The following is a 19,035-nucleotide window of genomic DNA, read 5'->3' as shown; positions in this document are numbered from 1 at the left end:
ACCAGGTGAGTCCTCAGATGTTCTGTTCTCTGTTTAGTGAGTCCTCCAGATCAGAGGCAGTAGGGATGACCAGGGATGTTCTCTGTTTAGTGAGTCCTCCAGATCAGAGGCAGTAGGGATGACCAGGGATGTTCTCTGTTTAGTGAGTCCTCCAGATCAGAGGCAGTAGGGATGACCAGGGATGTTCTCTGTTTAGTGAGTCCTCCAGATCAGAGGCAGTAGGGATGACCAGGGATGTTCTCTGTTTAGTGAGTCCTCCAGATCAGAGGCAGTAGGGATGACCAGGGATGTTCTCTGTTTAGTGAGTCCTCCAGATCAGAGGCAGTAGGGATGACCAGGGATGTTCTCTGTTTAGTGAGTCCTCCAGATCAGAGGCAGTAGGGATGACCAGGGATTTTTCTCTGTTTAGTGAGTCGACCAGATCAGATCAGAGGCAGTAGGGATGACCAGGGATGTTCTCTGTTTAGTGAGTCAGAGGCAGTAGGGATGACCAGGGATGTTCTCTGTTTAGTGAGTCCTCCAGATCAGAGGCAATAGGGATGACCAGGGATGTTCTCTGTTTAGTGAGTCCTCCAGATCAGAGGCAGTAGGGATGACCAGGGATGTTCTCTGTTTAGTGAGTCCTCCAGATCAGAGGCAGTATGGATGACCAGGGAAGTTCTCTGTTTAGTGAGTCCTCCAGATCAGAGGCAATAGGGATGACAAGGGATGTTCACTTGATAAGTGTGTGAATTGGACCATTTTCCTGTCCTGCTAAGCATTCAAAATGTAATGAGTACTTTTGGGTGTCAGGGAAAATGTATGGAGTAAAAAATATATTATTTTCTTTAGGAATGTAGTGAAGTAAAAGTTTCAAGTGGACAAAAATATAGATAGGAAAATAAAGTACAGATACCCTAAAATAACGACTTAAGTAGTACTTTAAATGATTTTTACCTAATTAAGTACTTTACACAACTGTCCATGGCAAACATCTAGCAGTTGAGTTCATGTGCCACCTGTTGGTCAAACAGAGAGATGGCATAAGGATCACTGTGGTCAATGCCATTGTTCTACATGCTGGATCTGATTGTAATTGACACATGGTTTTAATAATTTCTCTAGTTCACAAAATATCGCCTATAGATTATTATTTTTAAGTATTCATTTTAGGAGTTTGTCCAGAAGGCCTATACGACCTGCACCACCAACATGCGTCAGTCAAACTCAATAGCCTTAATGCTGTCATTTCAAATAGGCTTGCCCTGATCTTCCTAGGATATAAAACACGTTGTTCAAATCCTGTAATAATATACATCTATAATATAGATGTTACATAGAATATCCACCAGAAGTTGATTTTAGTTGAATGCTGTCTGGGGGCGCTGTCAAAACCCTCCCCATTCCAGATTGTCTCCACGGTACCAACAGGGAGAACCGCGTGTGGTTGTCTGACCAGGTTCCATTGAGTTGACGGGAACACATCACAGGGGGGAAATGAAGAGAGGCGTCGAAAAAATATAGAATTCAAACTCAACATACCAGTCTTTGGGTTTGAGTTCATGGATCTGTGACGATTAGACTAGGAGTTGATTATTTTGCTGTTATTTTTAATGTTGTTAAAGGTGTAGGGAATCTGTCGGCGAAGATTTTATTCAGAATGCTACTGGTCTGAAACAAAGGGGTCGGGACTCCGGAGTGTTGCAGTGGTAAAAGCAGGTTGAAAGGTAACATTTTAGTGGATACTAGCCTACAAGTCCAACATGTGACTAGCTTTGCACGTTGTCACTATTCCAACCTCTTTCCAGTTCTGTGGTACAGTCATGTGTAGAACAATTCTCAGAAATATCCGATTGGTCACCATAACTTTCTAGTGTGGCGAGGTGAGTTGCCACGCGTGGTAGATTAGTTACAATTTATAAGCACGAATATGAACAATGTATCCGAACATGAGCATGCCTTGTGCAATACAGATGGCGAATGTGAGGTGCTCGCTTTTTTTAAATTACACTTCTGTGCTGTAGGCTAGCTTACATATTTTTTGAATTTACCTAAGTGTAAATAAACTGTTGTACAGTAAGCAATATGCTATAGTATCTGAAATCAATGAGTACGCACATACAAGTAGGGCACACTAGGCTGGCTACCCTACTTAATAAAAACAACTGAACAAAATATGAGTAACGTTTGTCAGTTTGAGTGCATTATTTTGCTGCAAATCCAAATGATTTGGAAACCATAACACACAAAATCATACAACAATTCAAATGAAACCTGTCAGTTTCCCAAAGTTTGCCTTGATGATATAATTGATGTAGATCGGACAGGTATCTAATGTGTTTCTGCCGCACTGTTTGACGTTTCGTTCAGGGTGGACAGTGGCCACAACTCACCACTGACAAGATGGAGCGGGAGGAGCAGTGGTGGACGTGCCAACTCGCTGCAGACATCCACCAGTCTCTACGAATAAAGGTGAATGTCTCATTCTCTGATAGTTTTTATCCACAGAAAACATGGTGCTTTAGTTGGATTTCACAAATACCATCAGAAAATGACGTGTGTGTATTTTATTTGCCAGTAGTGAGTTAATCTATTCCTGTACTACTTACTGTCTTTTTGATGCTGAGGTGTGAAATGTCACATGCCCCTCCTGAAGCTTGGGCCTAAACCATAACGCTTGAGGTAGTTTCCCTGTCTGGTTAGCAGAAACTCTATCACAGTCTTGCCTACAATTGGCTGTGTTTTAGACAGGCATCCCAGATCTTTTCACATCAGATCTGAAAAAAAAAGATCAGATTTGCGCTGACTGTCTAAACGCAGCCATTTTATGTATTTCAATAAGACCAAGATATGTGTTTATCTGACCCATGGTATCATTATTATTATATTATTATTATATGTTGTAGTTCAGGATTTCCACGGCCTAGCCACTGGGCTACCCTGGGGCAGCCTAGTGGAATAAGAATGTGAAAATAAGAATGTGTTCTTAACTGACTTGCCTGGTTAAATAAAGGTAAAAATAAAAATCAGGGATTGACACTTAATGGTTGTGAACAATAATAAACCCAAAGACGGCTTCAAATAGAGATGTATTGATCAGTCATCTTAAATTGTAATTAGTCAAATTGGCCGCGCTATTGTGTGCGAAACGCTGTCCAAATGAGCCGATGCAACCAGCTGAGCTGAGAGAAGATCTGTGAAGTGGGTTACTAAGTGGGTCCATTCAGGGCAGACTGTAATTGTCTGTGTTGACTGGATTAGAGAGCACTGAGGACCTGGCGACTCTACTCAGCCTGTTGGCTCCGTCTGGCTGTGTTTGTCTCCTGTTTATGGCATGGCTGTATATCATGGCCACTTCCTGTAGGAGCTGCTAAGTGGAAGCTTTTTGGCTATATGTGGAGCGTTTGCTTTTATGCTAATTTAGGATCTTGCTCTCTTGCCAAATACTCGACATTGTTAGATCCAGGGGCGCATCTTTCACTGGGGACGTCCACATTCTGAAATTGCATTTTTTGGAATGTGATACGAAATGAGGCAACGGTGTGCTTTAGGACCACGCGGACGCCTCCGAGCGTCGAGTAGGCTGTTTGGAGTGTTTAACTGACTGGATTAAAAATAATTATGTCCCCCACCCCAACTTCTAAAACCAAAGTTGCGCCCCTGGTTCGATCTGAAGTTCCTCTTGTCCTGCCTGTTACCCAGCCTGATAATGGGGCTGAAGTGATGTGTGACTTTATACTGACATTGCTTGGTCATCGTGAAGAAATCTCCAGAGCTTTTGATGTTTACGCTTTTCACCGTCCTTGTTCTCGTTTGAAACCATTTACAAGCTGACAACTACCGGCGAGATCTGATTTTTATCAGCAGCTGCTATTCAGAAATAGAATTTGACAGGCTTCATGGAATAAATATTTTAGCAAATGGTTGCATTAGAGCTAAATCCAGGTGCTTTTTTCACAAGAATGGTTTTTCATGAGAGCTTTGATGCATCTCCAGGGTAACAGTATGATAAATTGCACAAGCCATTCTTTCCCACAGACCGTTGCTATGGAGGCCTCTCTACCTGTGTCCTCCATGCTCACCAAAGGCTGTTGAATGTATTAATAGCGCCTCTCTGAATAAAAAGGCACCATTTGCTGATGCCAGGTTGAATGCCTCGTCTATTACTGCACTGTTAATTGCATTTTCACCAGAATGCAGTTCACAGGGTTGAAGTAAAACAATTGAAATTGAAACAATTATTATTAGCGATTTTTGAAGGAACAATTCATTAATACATTCCATTTCACAAAGAGTTTCCTGTAAGTGTGATGTCATCAAACCCTTCGGAATCTTTCAAAGTCGTATCAACCCACTGCCCTCGGGGGGAAATTAAATACTGACAATCTTGCACAGGACAATGTTGACCCAATTGGAACTACATTTCAGAATAGGGTTGTGCCGATATTACAATAAATCCAAATATCGTAATATATGACATTGACGATATATTGTGAAGTGCAAGACGATATATGGCGTGGATAGCAGCCCCCCCGCTCCTCTCTGATTCAGAGGGGTTGGGTTAAATCCAGAAGACACATTTCAGTTGAATACATTTAGTTGTATAACTGACTAGGTATCCCCCTTTTAATTCAGCTATACAACTGACCAGGTATCCCCCCTTTCATTCAGTTGGACAACTGACTAGGTATCCCCCCTTTCATTCAGTTGGACAACTGACCAGGTATCCCCCCTTTCATTCAGTTGGACAACTGACCAGGTATCCCCACTTTCATTCAGTTGGACAACTGACCAGGTATCCCCCCTTTCATTCAGTTGGACAACTGACCAGGTATCCCCCCTTTCATTCAGTTGGACAACTGACCAGGTATCCCCCTTTCATTCAGTTGGACAACTGACCAGGTATCCTCCCTTTCATTCAGTTGGACAACTGACCAGGTATCCCAGCTTAATATTGTGACTTCACTCTATGATTGTTCTTTTATTGTTGCTCTTTTATTTGTTAACTTTAGTTTATTTAGTACATATTTTTCTTAACTGCGTTGTTGGTTAAGGGCTTGTAAGTAAGCATTTCACTAAGGTTGTATTCGGTGCATGTGACAAATAACATTTTATTTTTACGAATAAAAACAGTGCAGTTTTATCAGTTAGGATGTGTCAAATTGTTGAAAAATTGGTCTACATGTATTCATTAGGTCTTATTTCTTCGGCATAGAAATCACATTTTATTGGTAGCGTGAACATCGCAGGGGCAGCGAAATGCTTATGTTTCTAGCTCCAACAGTGCAGTAATACCTAACAATACACACAAATCTCCCAAAATAGAAATTAAGAAATATCAGAACTAATATTACATACTAAGATTATTTAATGAGAATGTGACTCTAATATTGTAAATAAGATGACAAATTTCAGTCTAGAATTATCTAGTCATTAATGGTGCAAAACTATTTGTATCGGATATCTGAATTAGCATATTCTACGATATGCTATTTGAATTAGCATATCGTAGAAGAGGTCTCTCCAAATAACACCCAACCCTAGAAGACAGGAGAACGTTGACCCAATTGGATCTGCGTGTTGCAGAATATCAAGACCATGCTTTCAGCTGATCAAGAAACAGCTGTAGAGTTCAATAAATGAAAGCCGTGCTCTACAAAAGGCTGTGTTCAGAGGGTCAGGCCCAAGCCCCTCACCCCCAGGGAGACAGATGGCTGTGAGACATGTGGCCTGGCTGGCTGGGCTTGCATAACCATGGGAGACTCCCTGGTTCCCACAGCAGACTTCTTGAATATGACGTATAGATGGGAGAGATATATGGAAGAGTTGGATCCTCGGTGTCTGCCTTTGCCTAGCAACAGTGACCGTGCCAGACACAGAATTAAATAGAGATGTGTATGTCAAATGTTTCCAGGTCTGAAATAGGATACGTTGTTCACATGGATGTCAGTGGGATGCATATTTTTAAATGATCCATAACATATTTAAAGGTTAGTGGGTTATTTTTTTTCCTCCAAGATTGTTAACAATTTTCGTGAAGAATAGGCTTTTATAGCTGGCGACGGGTCTGGAAGGCATGGGATGAACAAGTCGCTTCGTTCCAAAAAATATAACTCAATATATTATGAATTGGTTTTATATTTTAGGCCCATGGTCCAGAATGGGTTGCAATTTCTTGTCAGTTATTCACATTTTAAAGTGGAGCCTTGGCACATGCTCTTACATTGGCAAGGTCACCTGTGATACAAGTCAGAATTTGACGTCTGGAGATGAAGTGGAAACCGTCCACTAGGGGGCAACAGTGAGCTCTGTTACCTTCCAGTAGGTTTTGGTTTTGCTAGGGCTTTGTGGAAAGGGATGATGGTTGGGCGTAAGCATCTGCTTCTGATTCCAAAGGTTGTATGTTTGAATCCAGCGAAAGAAAGTTGTTTTTTATATATTTTTTGTTTTTAAGCCTATCCCAAACCTTTGCCTAATTTAATGTTCAGATTTAATGCCTAAACTTAACCTTAACAATGTGGAGTTAATGCCTAACCTTAAACACTTTGAAATTTGACGTTTGAGAAACATGGACGAATGTCTAAATCTGACGTGAGACTGTGAGAGCTTGTAGGTTACATGCCTCCTGACACAGCGCTGTTTTGTTTTCTGTATACCCAGTTCAACTGTGCAATATCCTTAGTCTCTCTCACTTGTCTTGTCTCCTCTCCGCAGGAGCTGAAGTTGCCTTCCTACAAGACCCACTCTCCTCAGATCAGGATGCGACGGTACTTTGCTGACCTGCTGGCTGTCCTCAGTAACCGCTACCAGCTGTGCCCAGCGGCTCGCCACCTGGCCGTCTACTTCCTGGACTTGTTTATGGGCCACTACGATGTGGCAGTCCGCCAGCTCTACGTCATCGCCCTCTCCTGTCTCCTCCTAGCCAGTAAGCAAACGGCAACACAGTCGATCCGGGTAAAGGCGGAGCAGCAGTAAGGCTACCCTCTAGGACATGTCATCTCATAGTGACTGAAGTACTTCAGTTATAATGTCCTTCCTTTTACAAGGACAGATGTACGTTGTTTGTTCTAGTCTAGTTAGTCTGAGGCGCTGTGTTTAGTGTGAGCTGTGTGTTTAAGAGCCTCTGCCTCCCCCAGACCTCTGGCAGTCACCAAGGGAACTTATCACATGTGAAAACCAGTAGGCCTGCGTTACCCACAGCCCTGGCCTGCGTTACCCACAACCCTGGCCTGCGTTACCCACAACCCTGGCCTGCGTTACCCACAACCCTGGCCTGCGTTACCCACAGCCCTGGCCTGCGTTACCCACAGCCCTGGCCTGCGTTACCCACAACCCTGGCCTGCGTTACCCACAACCCTGGCCTGCGTTACCCACAACCCTGGCCTGCGTTACCCACAGCCCTGGCCTGCGTTACCCACAACCCTGGCCTGCGTTACCCCACAACCCTGGCCTGCGTTACCCACAGCCCTGGCCTGCGTTACCCACAACCCTGGCCTGCGTTACCCACAACCCTGGCCTGCGTTACCCACAACCCTGGCCTGCTTTACCCACAGCCCTGGCCTGCGTTACCCACAGCCCTGGCCTGCGTTACCCACAACCCTGGCCTGCGTTACCCACAACCCTGGCCTGCGTAGTAATTAAAGTTGTTGAACAGAACAATCACAATGGTGACTTCTAGAGAATAGATGTCTTGTAGAGAATAGATGTAGGCCTGACTAACGGAACGGTTGCCGTGGACAGGGTTGCCATGGACAGGGTTGCCGTGGACATTGACAACATTTGTGTTTTAGATTGAGAGGTCTCATTGTTTAGGGCTGTTTCTGCCTTCTGGTGTGGAACAATGATTCTGCAGGGAACAATGATTACCCCTGCACCTCTCTGAGAGAGGAAGGGCTGCAGGGAACAATGATTACCCCTACACCTCTCTGAGAGAGGAAGGGCTGCAGGGAACAATGATTCCCCCTACACCTCTCTGAGAGAGGAAGGGCTGCAGGGAACAATGATTACCCCTGAGAGAGGAAGGGCTGCAGGGAACAATGACACCTCTCTGAGAGAGGAAGGGCTGCAGGGAACAATGATTCCCCCTACACCTCTGAGAGAGGAAGGGCTGCAGGGAACAATGATTCCCCTGGACCTCTCTGAGAGGGAAGGGCTGCAGGGAACAATGATTCCCCCTCACCTCTGAGAGAGGAAGGGCTGCAGGGAACAATGATTCAACCTGATGCAGGGAACAATGATTACCCCTACACCTCTCTGAGAGAGGAAGGGCTGCAGGGAACAATGATTCCCCCTACACCTCTCTGGGAGAGGAAGGGCTGCAGGGAACAATGATTCCCCCTACACCTCTCTGAGAGGAAGGGCTGCAGGGAACAATGATTCCCCCTACACCTCTCTGAGAGAGGAAGGGCTGCAGGGAACAATGATTCCCCCTACACCTCTCTGAGAGAGGAAGGGCTGCAGGGAACAATGATTCCCCCTACACCTCTCTGAGAGAGGAAGGGCTGCAGGGATGATTTTACACAGAAAAGTGTTAATAGGTACCGTTGGGCCTTTTCAGTGAATGTTTCTGGGGTCAATATATGCATGAATATTTAATGACTTAAAGAAATGAAAAGTGGGGTAATTATTTGCCCCCTTCCCAAACACACACACCCTCCACTGATCTGTTGAAAGGGCCTCTCCCTGAGTGCCCAGGACTGGTCTCCAGAGGCCAGGGCTTCTGCATTGTTCGAGCATCTGACTCTAGGGGGATATGCATGATGAGGATTTAGCTGTGACCAGTGAAAGGGGAGATGGAGGTGTGTGTTATGACGTATACATCTTATAGGCAGTCTTTTGAACACACTCGGTATTTTCTCACACGACCCATAACATGTGTTTTGATTTTTCACTCACAATAACACTGTTTCCCCATCCAGGTAAGTTTGAGGAGAAGGAGGACTGTGTGCCAAAGCTGGAGCAGCTCAACTCTCTGGGCTTCATGTGTAGTCTGAACCTGTCACTAACCAAGAAGGATCTGGTCAAGATGGAGCTGCTTCTCTTAGAGACGTTTGGCTGGAACCTGTGTATGCCCACGCCAGCACACTTCATAGACTACTACCTCCATGATGCTGTACAGGACGGAGACCTGCACAACGGCTGGCCCCTCTCCTCCCTCAACAAGACCAGAGCCTTCATGGACAAATACACACACTACTTCCTGGAAGTCTCACTGCAAGGTGAGGAGGAGATTAGGAGTGGAAGTTCATAGTGACAGCAGTGGGTGGTTTAATGGGCAAGACAAATTTCCTCTTTAGTGGGGCCATCCGTTGTTGAGTAAATGTAACTGATGGTCCGTGTCTGTGTGTCCCAGACCATGCCTTCCTGGGCTTCCGGCCGTCCCAGGTGACGGCAGCTTGCATCGCGGCGTCACGCATCTGTCTCCAGATCACCCCCAGCTGGACCACCGACCTCCGCCTGCTCACCGGATACTCCTGGGACCACCTCACCCAGTGCATAAAGCTGCTGCTGCTGTAATACTGCTTTACATAACGTGCTGCACACCCACATTAATCTGACCACCAACCAAGCTGACGGCCATCTGCCTAGACTTCATTTATCGTCGGCCATGTCTGAAGTCAGCAGTTTCTATGTTTGTGTTGTGTTCTTCCCACGCACTTTTCCTTCATGTTGTGGTGGGTTAATGCAAGGTTAATATTCTACAGCTTTTTCATACTGTCAATACCATTGACCCATAGTTATTTCCTCTGTATATTGATGTTTATGTCCATCAGCTAAAGGTCACCAAGTAATGATTTGCACTCTTTTCCTCCCTGTAGTGCCCATGACAACGATGTGAAACAGGCCAACAAATCCAAGTCCAACTCTTCATCTGTCCAGAGCCCTCTACAACCCCAGGCCCATCCCTCACCCTCCACAGTCTCCTGCTCCACCCTGATACAACCCTCTTCTGGCTCCCAGCAGCTGCTCCTCCAGACAGGCGGCTACCAGCAGCACCTCACCCAGCACTCCACTTCCATTTCCCAGATGCACATGCTAGGTGAGTCCCAGGCTCTGGGCCCTATTGGGTCTCGGGACTACCCCCAGTCCCAGCAGACAGGGCTCCTCTCAGGCTCGGTTTCTCAGGGAGCCTTCCCCCCGTTCCCCAGCCTGACCTCAGGTCTGGGCTCCTCCCTGCCCCTCCAGGGACCCATCTCCATGCACGTGGTCCTTGCTGCAGAGCCCCGTCACTGTCTCGGCCTGTCCTACGGGGGAGGCTACCTGGGCTCCCATCACGCCTTCACAGCAGGCTGCTTCGACAGGTGACGCCAGGAGAGGGAGGATGAACTGAACCTGGGTCAGTCAGTGTCCTCCACCTGTCCTGACTCCCTGTCCGCCTCCACCTGTCCTGACCTCATCCAACAAGGACAAAGGAAACCAAAAGGAAGAAGCGATGTCAACGCAGATATTGCTGCGGTATTCACCTAACAAAGGTCCTAACTATTTGAAGCGACACAATATTTGTGATGAGGTGTTTACATACAGTATGTTCAGTTCCTTTCACACGACTGCTTGATCTATACTGAGAGACTGTGAGGCTGGTTTGGCCACTGTGATTCTGACATCAACTGTGGTTGTGTGGAGCCCCTTCTTCCACACCATTTCTGTCAATGTGGGACATCTGGTTTTTTATACTAGTATCTTTCAATGCTGCTGCCTTAAACAAAACGATGGCTTTATGATCATGCAAGTGGTCTGTCCTTGGTATTGTTTACACCCGTGGTTCTCAAACCTCTCCTCAGGGACCGCCAGACATTTCACTATTTTGTTGTAGCTCTGAACTAGCTCACCTGATTTACCTATTCAAGGGCTTGAGGATTAGTTGACAAGTTGAATCTGGTGTTGGTGTTAGCTCTAGAATAAATAAAATACCTGGGGGTCCCCGAGGAGAGGTTGGAGGACCACTGGTTTACATGAACAATACCATATATCAGGGTGTTTGACGGATTACTGGGGGGGGGGGTTGACACAGCTGTGTCAATTAATTCCTTTTTTTATGTTGTTTAACTTCTACTGGTTAAAGACGTGTGTGTTGTAGGAGAGATGTCTCACTGAGATTTCTGATCTATTCTTTGGCCTTGGCTGGTGTTTTTTTTTTTTTACCTTTTATTTAATTAGGCAAGTCAGTTAAGAACAAATTCTTATTTACATTGACGGCCTACCCCCGGCCAAACCTGGACGAAGCTGGGCCAATTGTGCGCCGCCCTATGGGACTCCCAATCACGGCCGGATGTGATACAGCCTGGATTCGAACCAGGGACTGTAGTGATGCCTCTTGCACTGAAATGCAGTGCCTTAGACCGCTGTGCTACTCGGGAGAAGACTCCATCTTGTTTTGCTGTTCTGGTGCCACTGCAGGCATGGAGCCATGGTGTCCAGAGGAACAGACACATCTGTCCTCTCAGCCAATCAAACCACAGGGGGGGAGGTGATACTTTACTAGCTCGTCTCCGGGGATGGGGGGGGGGAGCCAGGCTTGTCATGTAAATTCTCCTGACTGGTACCATTTAATATGTGTGTCTTTGACTGAAACCCATGCCGGCTTCTGCTGCTCTCATTGTCACAAACACCTTTGGCAGTTAATGAAGCCATGAAAATGTTGCTGCACAGGATATCTTGTAGCATCCATCATCTATGGTCTGTATTACTGCTCTGTTGGAGATAGAAACACAAGCATCACGCTGCCCCACGATAACATCTACAAATCTGTGTGAACGTGACCAATAAACTTTGATTAGCACATACAACTACTGATGTCCGACCTCGGTCACTCTCCAGGGTTGTGGTGTTATTACAACAAACCTGCTGTAAAATTGACCTTGCTGGGTCAGATGGATGGAGTGCCACCAAACACGAGATTCTATAAAATGAGTAAAAATATAGTTGACCATAAGATGTTTTGTGATTATTGGTTACCTTGGATACGACCCATTGAATGTCAGTAGGAATATCTCAGACAATTGAAGAACCGAAGTAAAAAATAACAAAAGTTTGACTTTTTTTCTTTGATGCTTACATGGAATATTGCCGCGTTCACATGCTAGTCGGAATTAGGGAACTCTTGACATTTCTGCACGTGTATAACTACAACCAGTTAGCAAGTGGGAAATATCAGAGTTTCCTAATCCCGACTAGCATGTGAACGCAACGTTTGTATGGTGAGTCATGACGCTGTCATTTAGTGACGTCTAAGTCCAGGCAGGCCAGACATGCTGTTACCATTTAGCCAAGGACATGTGGGTCCAGTGTCCGTGTCCCAGGCTTGATGGGGTGAGCTGTTTTTTTTGTTTTTATAGAGTATTAAATATTTTCCATTGATCACATCCTGACCACAATGTCTGTCTGCTTCCACTACTGTTGACAAATGGCATGAAAGACCCACAGGCCTCTAGTTTAGTGGGTCTCGGATAACAAAACCATTCTTCTGCGTACCTTATCTTTGTCCTACCTCAATATATAGTGCAGCCCTTGTTTTATCATTAGACCAAATGTTTGTACATTTATATTTGATGGAACGACGTACATTTTTGTCTCGTGTTTTTTTTTTTTTTTTTTTACTGTGTTTTGTTAGAATAGATGAGTTCAATGCACCATCAAAGACCAATGTACTGTATCTTGTGTGATCTGTAGCCTAACGGTTGGTCATTTGAGATAAGACTACTTTCAATCACACCGCCATCTAATGTTTTAAAGGTAATTTTTTTTCTTTGTTAATGTTTATTAGTACTTGTGTTTTTAACTGCTTGAAGACAGTGGATTTCTTTACCTTTTAAATGAAAATGTTGTACATTGCAACCACCTAGTAGCCTAGTGGTTAGAGAGTTGGACTAGTAACCGGAAGGTTGTAAGTTCAAACCCCCGAGCTGACAAGGTACAAATCTGTCGTTCTGCCCCTGAACAGGCAGTTAACCCACTGTTCCTAGGCCGTCATTGAAAATAAGAATTTGTTCTTAACTGACTTGCCTAGTTAAATAAAGGTAAATCCAAGTGGCCCGACTACATCTACTTTGATGGTACAATGATTACAGCTATGTGCAGGAGAAGGGAATCAAAAAACAGTGTTTACTGGTGCAAATAAAAATCCAGTCTGGTAGTATCGTTCCTCCACTCTTTGTTTTTGGTCTTTGTTGAGAATATCCGTAGCTCGAGGTGTTGCAAGCCTCTCTGAAGTCGATTAGCATACCCCAAGGGGAATAGTTTAATATGAATGTCTCAACTCATTGCACATGAAAAGGTCTTCAATGGGGGTGAGAGGAGGGGGCTCTACCAATTAGCTCCACCCTCTAGATCAGTAACCTCACCCCGGTCTCTCCTGACGCTCCCTCCCGTCCTCTACAGACCTCAAGACAATGGAGGAGATTCCTATCCCTCATGTTTACCCTCCCTTTGCCACTAAACAAATGAAGTCAAGAAACTGGAGGCCATCGATACTGTTGGCGTAACAGGGATCTGTATCTCGCAATGAAAAGACCAATGTGATTAAGGGTAAAGAAGAAACTGTATGTGTGAAGAATCATTGCAGATGAAGAATTATGAAAACATGTTAGTCTCTCAAGATATAAACCACAACAGAAAGACAAAATGAGGAAGTAGAAGCAACGCACAGGATGTCCTGTGTATAGAGATAGTCAGTTCAAGGGTCTTTTAGTGCAGTTTTGGTTAAACTCCATCAGGAATTAAATTCAGGAACAATGCATAGACTTTGCCTGTCGGTTGTACGACGAAAGACCAATATACGATAAAGGCAGCTGTTTTTCCCTGGTAATTTTCAGAGCCTTTCTGAGAGGTTTTTTATTTATTTATTCTTATTTCACCTTTATTTAACCAGGTAGGCTAGTTGAGAACACCTTTATTTAACCAGGTAGGCTAGTTGAGAACACCTTTATTTAACCAGGTAGGCTAGTTGAGAACACCTTTATTTAACCAGGTAGGCTAGTTGAGAACACCTTTATTTAACCAGGTAGGCTAGTTGAGAACAAGTTCTCATTTGCAACATCATCCTTCGTGGCCTGTATTCATTCACCACCGTTTCCATGCTTGGGGGATCCCGAGTGGCGCAGTGGTCTAAGGCACTGCATCTCAGCGCTCGAGGCTTTACTACAGACCCTAGTTCAATTCCAGGCTGTATCACCACCAGCAGTGATTGGGAGTCCCATAAGGCAATGCACAATTGGCCCAGCATTGTCTGGATTAGTTTTTGGATTGGGTTAGGCCGTCATTGTAAAATAGAAAAAAAATTCTTAACTGACTTGCCTAGTTAAATAAAGGTTAAATAAAAAATAAGAGTCTTCTAATTTCAGTTGATCACTGATGATAGGAAAGTGAGTGAGAGGTTATAGTAACGCCCTTCTTTGGACAGCTTGGTAGGGGGTACTGAAGTGGGGACGCTGGGGTGGGCAAGGGGGGTTGGGTAATGGATCATTCTCCCTAGCTTTGTTTACAAAGCAGGGTGGGGGGAGGGGTTGGCTAGCATAGTCCTCAGCTTACCCAGGGGCACTCGCTCACCCGAGACATCCTCTTCTCTGCCTAGCCTTTTATTGTGTCTATCCCAGAGAGCTTAAACGGCTAAATAAGAATGAGGCCCAAACCTATTGATTGCTTGTTAATGTTTAATACTAAAACTCAACAATGTACATCTGTCATGGTGGAATGAGAATCAAACTGATTTCCACATTCTGTTCTACACACCGTTTATCCTTGATGTTATAGGGTTTGAACATTTCTAGCAAATCTTGAGAAAGACTTATTTCAACCCTTCAAATAGTCTGAAGTTACTACTACTGTATATTTTGTATTGTGTTTAAAGATATATTCCCTCTAGTGGTTGTCCCAGGATAAGCGTAGTGACATTTGGCAAGACTGAGGTTTTCCCGTGCCCATTATACATCAAATGTCATCAAGCGTAAGAAAGACATTAAGACAAAGGCAACACGTTGGCCAGTGCAGCCTCCGTTTATTGACTCATTATTCAATTAGAGTTGTTGGTAATAACACGGTCACAATATCTCTAGATCTTCTTGCTGGTTCTTTTCAACACGACCGAGCCCACTGTAGAGGTCTAAACAGGGGAGAAAAGACGTTAAACATCACTTGGAACTGCCCAAACTTATTTAATCATCTCTCTCCTAATATACACCATCTTCTGCCAAAGTGACACTTTTACCTCAATCAGTTTTCCTCCGCTGATTTCAGATGTGTGGTGGTATTTGGGGAATTTCGTGCTCAGCTTGCCCCCCTCCATTGTAACAGTGGCCTGACACAAAAACGCTTTTTATTCATACTGTCGTTTATTCAACAAACAACCTCAGTTTGTTTGATCTAGATGTCATAGATCGTGTTGTGCTTCTACACCTGCATTGCTTGCTGTTTGGGGTTTAAGGCTGGGTTTCTGTACAGCACTTTGAGATATCAGCTGATGTACGAAGGGCTATGTAAATACATTTGATTTGATATAATACATGCATCCAAGTATTTATTTTGACGTTTAGCAGACGATCTTATCCAGAGTAACTCAAAGAAGCAATTAGGGATAAGTGCCTTGCTCAAGGGCACATCGACATATTTTTTTCACCTAGTCAGCTCGGGGAGTCAAACCAGCAGCCTTTCAGTGACTGTCCCAACATGCTTAACTGCTAGGCCACCTGATCTTCACTTTGCTATTCAAACCCTCCAAAACATTAGACAAACTTGCTTCCAGATTTCATGTGAATTTGAATGTCAATATACACATTATAACTGTCTGTCTTGCCCGAATGTCATCTCTATGGCTATTGACCCTGACTACTGACTATAGTGACTATATGAGACTTTGACTGTCTGTCTTGTCCGAACGTCATCTATCTCTACGGCTATTGGCCCTGACTACTGACTATAGTGACTATATGAGACTTCAGTCAGAAATACTACAGCAGCTTACACAACGGGCACAAAACTCCCTAATTTCTGATCTAGAGATGTTTACCTTGAACTTTTTCCCCCCGATGGTCTCCATGTCACATTCCTGGTCAATTACAAACTTGTTGGTGACGCTCTTGTTTGTGGGATAGAGCTGGGACCATGAGAACTCATTGCCGTTCTGCACCACCACAGTGATGAGTTTGTAGTCGCGACCCTTCTCAATGATGTCATCAGGGATGCCTTGGATTACAAGAAAATATATAGTTAGACTTGGGGTAATGAGGCTATTTTGAATCATATGTGTTTTGAATCACATACTATCATAAGTGTGAGTACAGATTGAGCACTGTCATTTTTCCACACTGACACCGCTAATCACCAATGAATGTGAATACATCCCTTTCAATACATTGCATAATCCAAGTTAATTCAAGATGTCAAGACAAATAGTTTTTTTATAGGCTCTAGGCTAGTAAGCTTGAGTAAATGCCTCACCAACGAGCTTGCAGAATTCTTCGTATCCCTCCTGGGTCTCAGTTTCCCACTTTCCAGCGAAGGCCATGGTGTACGGAGAGTTGATGGGTTGAGCGAGAGGTGAGCGAAAAATCCACTCCAAGGCAAAGCAGGGAAGCACAAGGTACTGAGTGACAACCTGTCCCTCTTTAAATACACACAGTCACCATCTCCACCCATCTCTCATGACACTTTTTTTTGGTACAGCAGTACCATAACTACACCATAAACATTTATGGTGCCAGCTTGGTCATATATGGCGAGTCATCAGAGAGCTGGTGGCCATGGGGTCACTCACCTTTCCACATAGTTATAGTAGCCTATGGTGAAATACCCACTGCACTGAGTGTTAAGCCCTTAAACAACACAACCAGACGTGAACCCGACTGAATAGATTTAACTTTGAACAATATTTCAATACTACATTAAATGGCAGCATAGAGGTCCAAAATGCCTCAAAAAATTGGACAGGATTGTACCGTACAAGTCCTTTTTTAACTTGTTAGTAAAGGATGAATCACATTGAGAGTTCACCGACTGCTTCAGTCCAGACCCCTAAGGCTGCCTTACATAGAAACGGGCTCTCTGAATCAACCACCATTTTGTCTTGCCTGTTTAGTTCTCCTCTGTCACTGGGAGTGTTGTTGTAACCCCCTATGGACAGCCACAGAGGTGTACTGTGCATTTTCCACTCTTGACAAAAAAAGGGCCTGCAAAGCTGTGATGAGTCTAGATCTGGGACTTGGCAGTACACAAGGTCAGCTCGTGTAAGGACAGTAAGCTCTTTAGATCAACAGCCACAACACCAGGGATGATCTCCTGGTGGACAGTGAGTTGGAGCACATGGAAAAGCACACCTAACCTCAGACCTTCTCCAAAAAAATGCACACACCAATGTAATTCAGTGTTCCACTACTCAGATGCAACTCAGAGGAAGTATGTCTTAACACACACACACACACACACACACACACACACACACACACACACACACACACACACACACAGTGTGTTTCAGAATTTTAAAGGCGTTTTTGAGGAAGCAACACATACTCCAGGCCATTTGACCCTTAAGTGGTAGGGGTAAAACCCATTGCTCATCATATAATCTCTACTGGTGTATATGCCTTTTCAAAATGCAAGCTACAAGATTGTTGCTTTCTGCCCATGTTTTTTGATCATTCCTTGATTTAAATGCTCATTTGAAATGCTTACAACAGTGAGACGAAGTCATTCCTAAGTCCATTTGGGTATCAGTTACTCATTGACTTAAACTGTGTCACCTTTGATTTCATTACTTGAGTCGTTGTTGTACTATGCCATGAGAAACATAAACCTCTTTCATGACTGTATGCTCAACAGTGTCCTTCAACGCTGAGACAAATAATTTTATTCCCCTCTCAGGGTTGAATCAGTTTGAAGAATGTAAAACACAGTGAAACATCAACTTTTATAGTGCACCATACTAATTCAGCACATTACCACTTCCGAGTGGCGCAGCGGTCTAAGGCACTGCCTCTCAGTGCTAGAGGTGTCACTACACACCCTGGTTCAATCCTGGGCTGTATCACAACCGGCTGTGTATTAGGAGTCCCATAGGGTGGGTGCACAATTGGCCCAGTCTCGTTAGGGGAGGGTTTGGCCGGGGTAGACTGTCATTGTAAAATAAGAATGTGTTCTTAACTGACTTGCATAGTTAAATAAAATGACAAATGTCATACAAATCAGAATTATTCTTTGTAAGTAGGTGCTCTCTCTTATTGATAATCTGTAATTCACACAACTGACACAACTAACTAATGTATTTGTCCATAAAATATGGCCTATATACTCATATTCCATAGTATGCATTCTGCAAGGTCTTTCAGGCAGGAGTATGGCACATTTCTGCTCTCAAACCTTATAGAATGTAGTAATCTGTGGCGTGATTGTATCTGTCTGATTTCTTTGCAAAGTACTAATAAACTATTTGAATATGTCCGCATTTCCTCAACTCAAAATGTCGTTCAGCTGCCTAGTCAAATAATTTAATCTCCCATCCACCCCAATGGTATTTCCTGCTGAGATGCTTTCACAGTGCTATTCCGAGGGAACACTGTTGACCAAACACTATCAGTTTGATCAACAGCCAGAGCTGCTATAAAAAAAAATACAAAAATCCTGTATCCATTGAATAACACAGAAGAAGGATATACAGTAGTTTGCATTGTATTTCCACAATTGATCCATTCAAACACTTTTTATGTAGATGACATAAATGTTAGAGCTGATATGACCCCTCGTTTTTTTGGGATCCTGTTTTCAGAAACTGAGAAACTGTAGCATACAGTTAGACCTTCTGGTAAATGGGGATTCTATAGAGACATATAAACAAGGTGAGAAAATAAGAGAACAAAATACAAATTTGCAATTATGGCCTAGGACCTTGAAAATCCTTCCACCGAGGACTTGAGCCATTGATTGTGCCATTTTGTTTTAGTTTGAACAGTAAACGGAGACTGCTCCAAGTCATTGCAGGCATTTTACTGTATATTGTGTTTGCTCTCAGTTTTTTACTAGGAGTCCCTTCCTGGTGAATTTTCAGTGACTTATGTTAAACGCAATGCA

At 44.0% G+C, this 19,035-nt stretch overlaps 2 protein-coding genes across 2 annotated transcripts; one reads left to right on the top strand and one right to left on the bottom strand.

Annotated features, from left to right (window-relative positions):
* Positions 1-1,349: 1,349 nt before the first annotated feature.
* On the top strand, positions 1,350-11,468 carry LOC135551018 (cyclin-J-like). The gene is made up of 6 exons (XM_064982373.1): positions 1,350-1,706; positions 2,350-2,451; positions 6,694-6,904; positions 8,898-9,197; positions 9,332-9,491; positions 9,798-11,468. Exons 2-6 carry the CDS (start codon positions 2,383-2,385, stop codon positions 10,282-10,284), a joined length of 1,227 nt encoding a protein of 408 aa, XP_064838445.1. The 5' UTR covers positions 1,350-1,706; positions 2,350-2,382; the 3' UTR covers positions 10,285-11,468.
* Positions 11,469-14,945: 3,477 nt separating this feature from the next.
* Positions 14,946-16,562, bottom strand: LOC135551017 (gastrotropin-like). The gene is made up of 4 exons (XM_064982372.1): positions 16,411-16,562; positions 15,980-16,155; positions 15,182-15,271; positions 14,946-15,076 (listed from the first exon to the last, which is right to left on the bottom strand). The coding sequence occupies exons 1-4, from the start codon at positions 16,475-16,477 to the stop codon at positions 15,026-15,028; spliced, it is 384 nt and encodes a 127-aa protein (XP_064838444.1). The 5' UTR covers positions 16,478-16,562; the 3' UTR covers positions 14,946-15,025.
* Between the last annotated feature and the right edge of the window lie 2,473 nt (positions 16,563-19,035).

Source organism: Oncorhynchus masou, chromosome 12 (genome assembly GCF_036934945.1).
Source record: "Oncorhynchus masou masou isolate Uvic2021 chromosome 12, UVic_Omas_1.1, whole genome shotgun sequence".
Classification (NCBI taxonomy): domain Eukaryota; kingdom Metazoa; phylum Chordata; class Actinopteri; order Salmoniformes; family Salmonidae; genus Oncorhynchus; species Oncorhynchus masou.
Note: the sequence above shows the minus strand (reverse complement) of the source record. Positions and strands in the feature narration are given on the sequence as shown.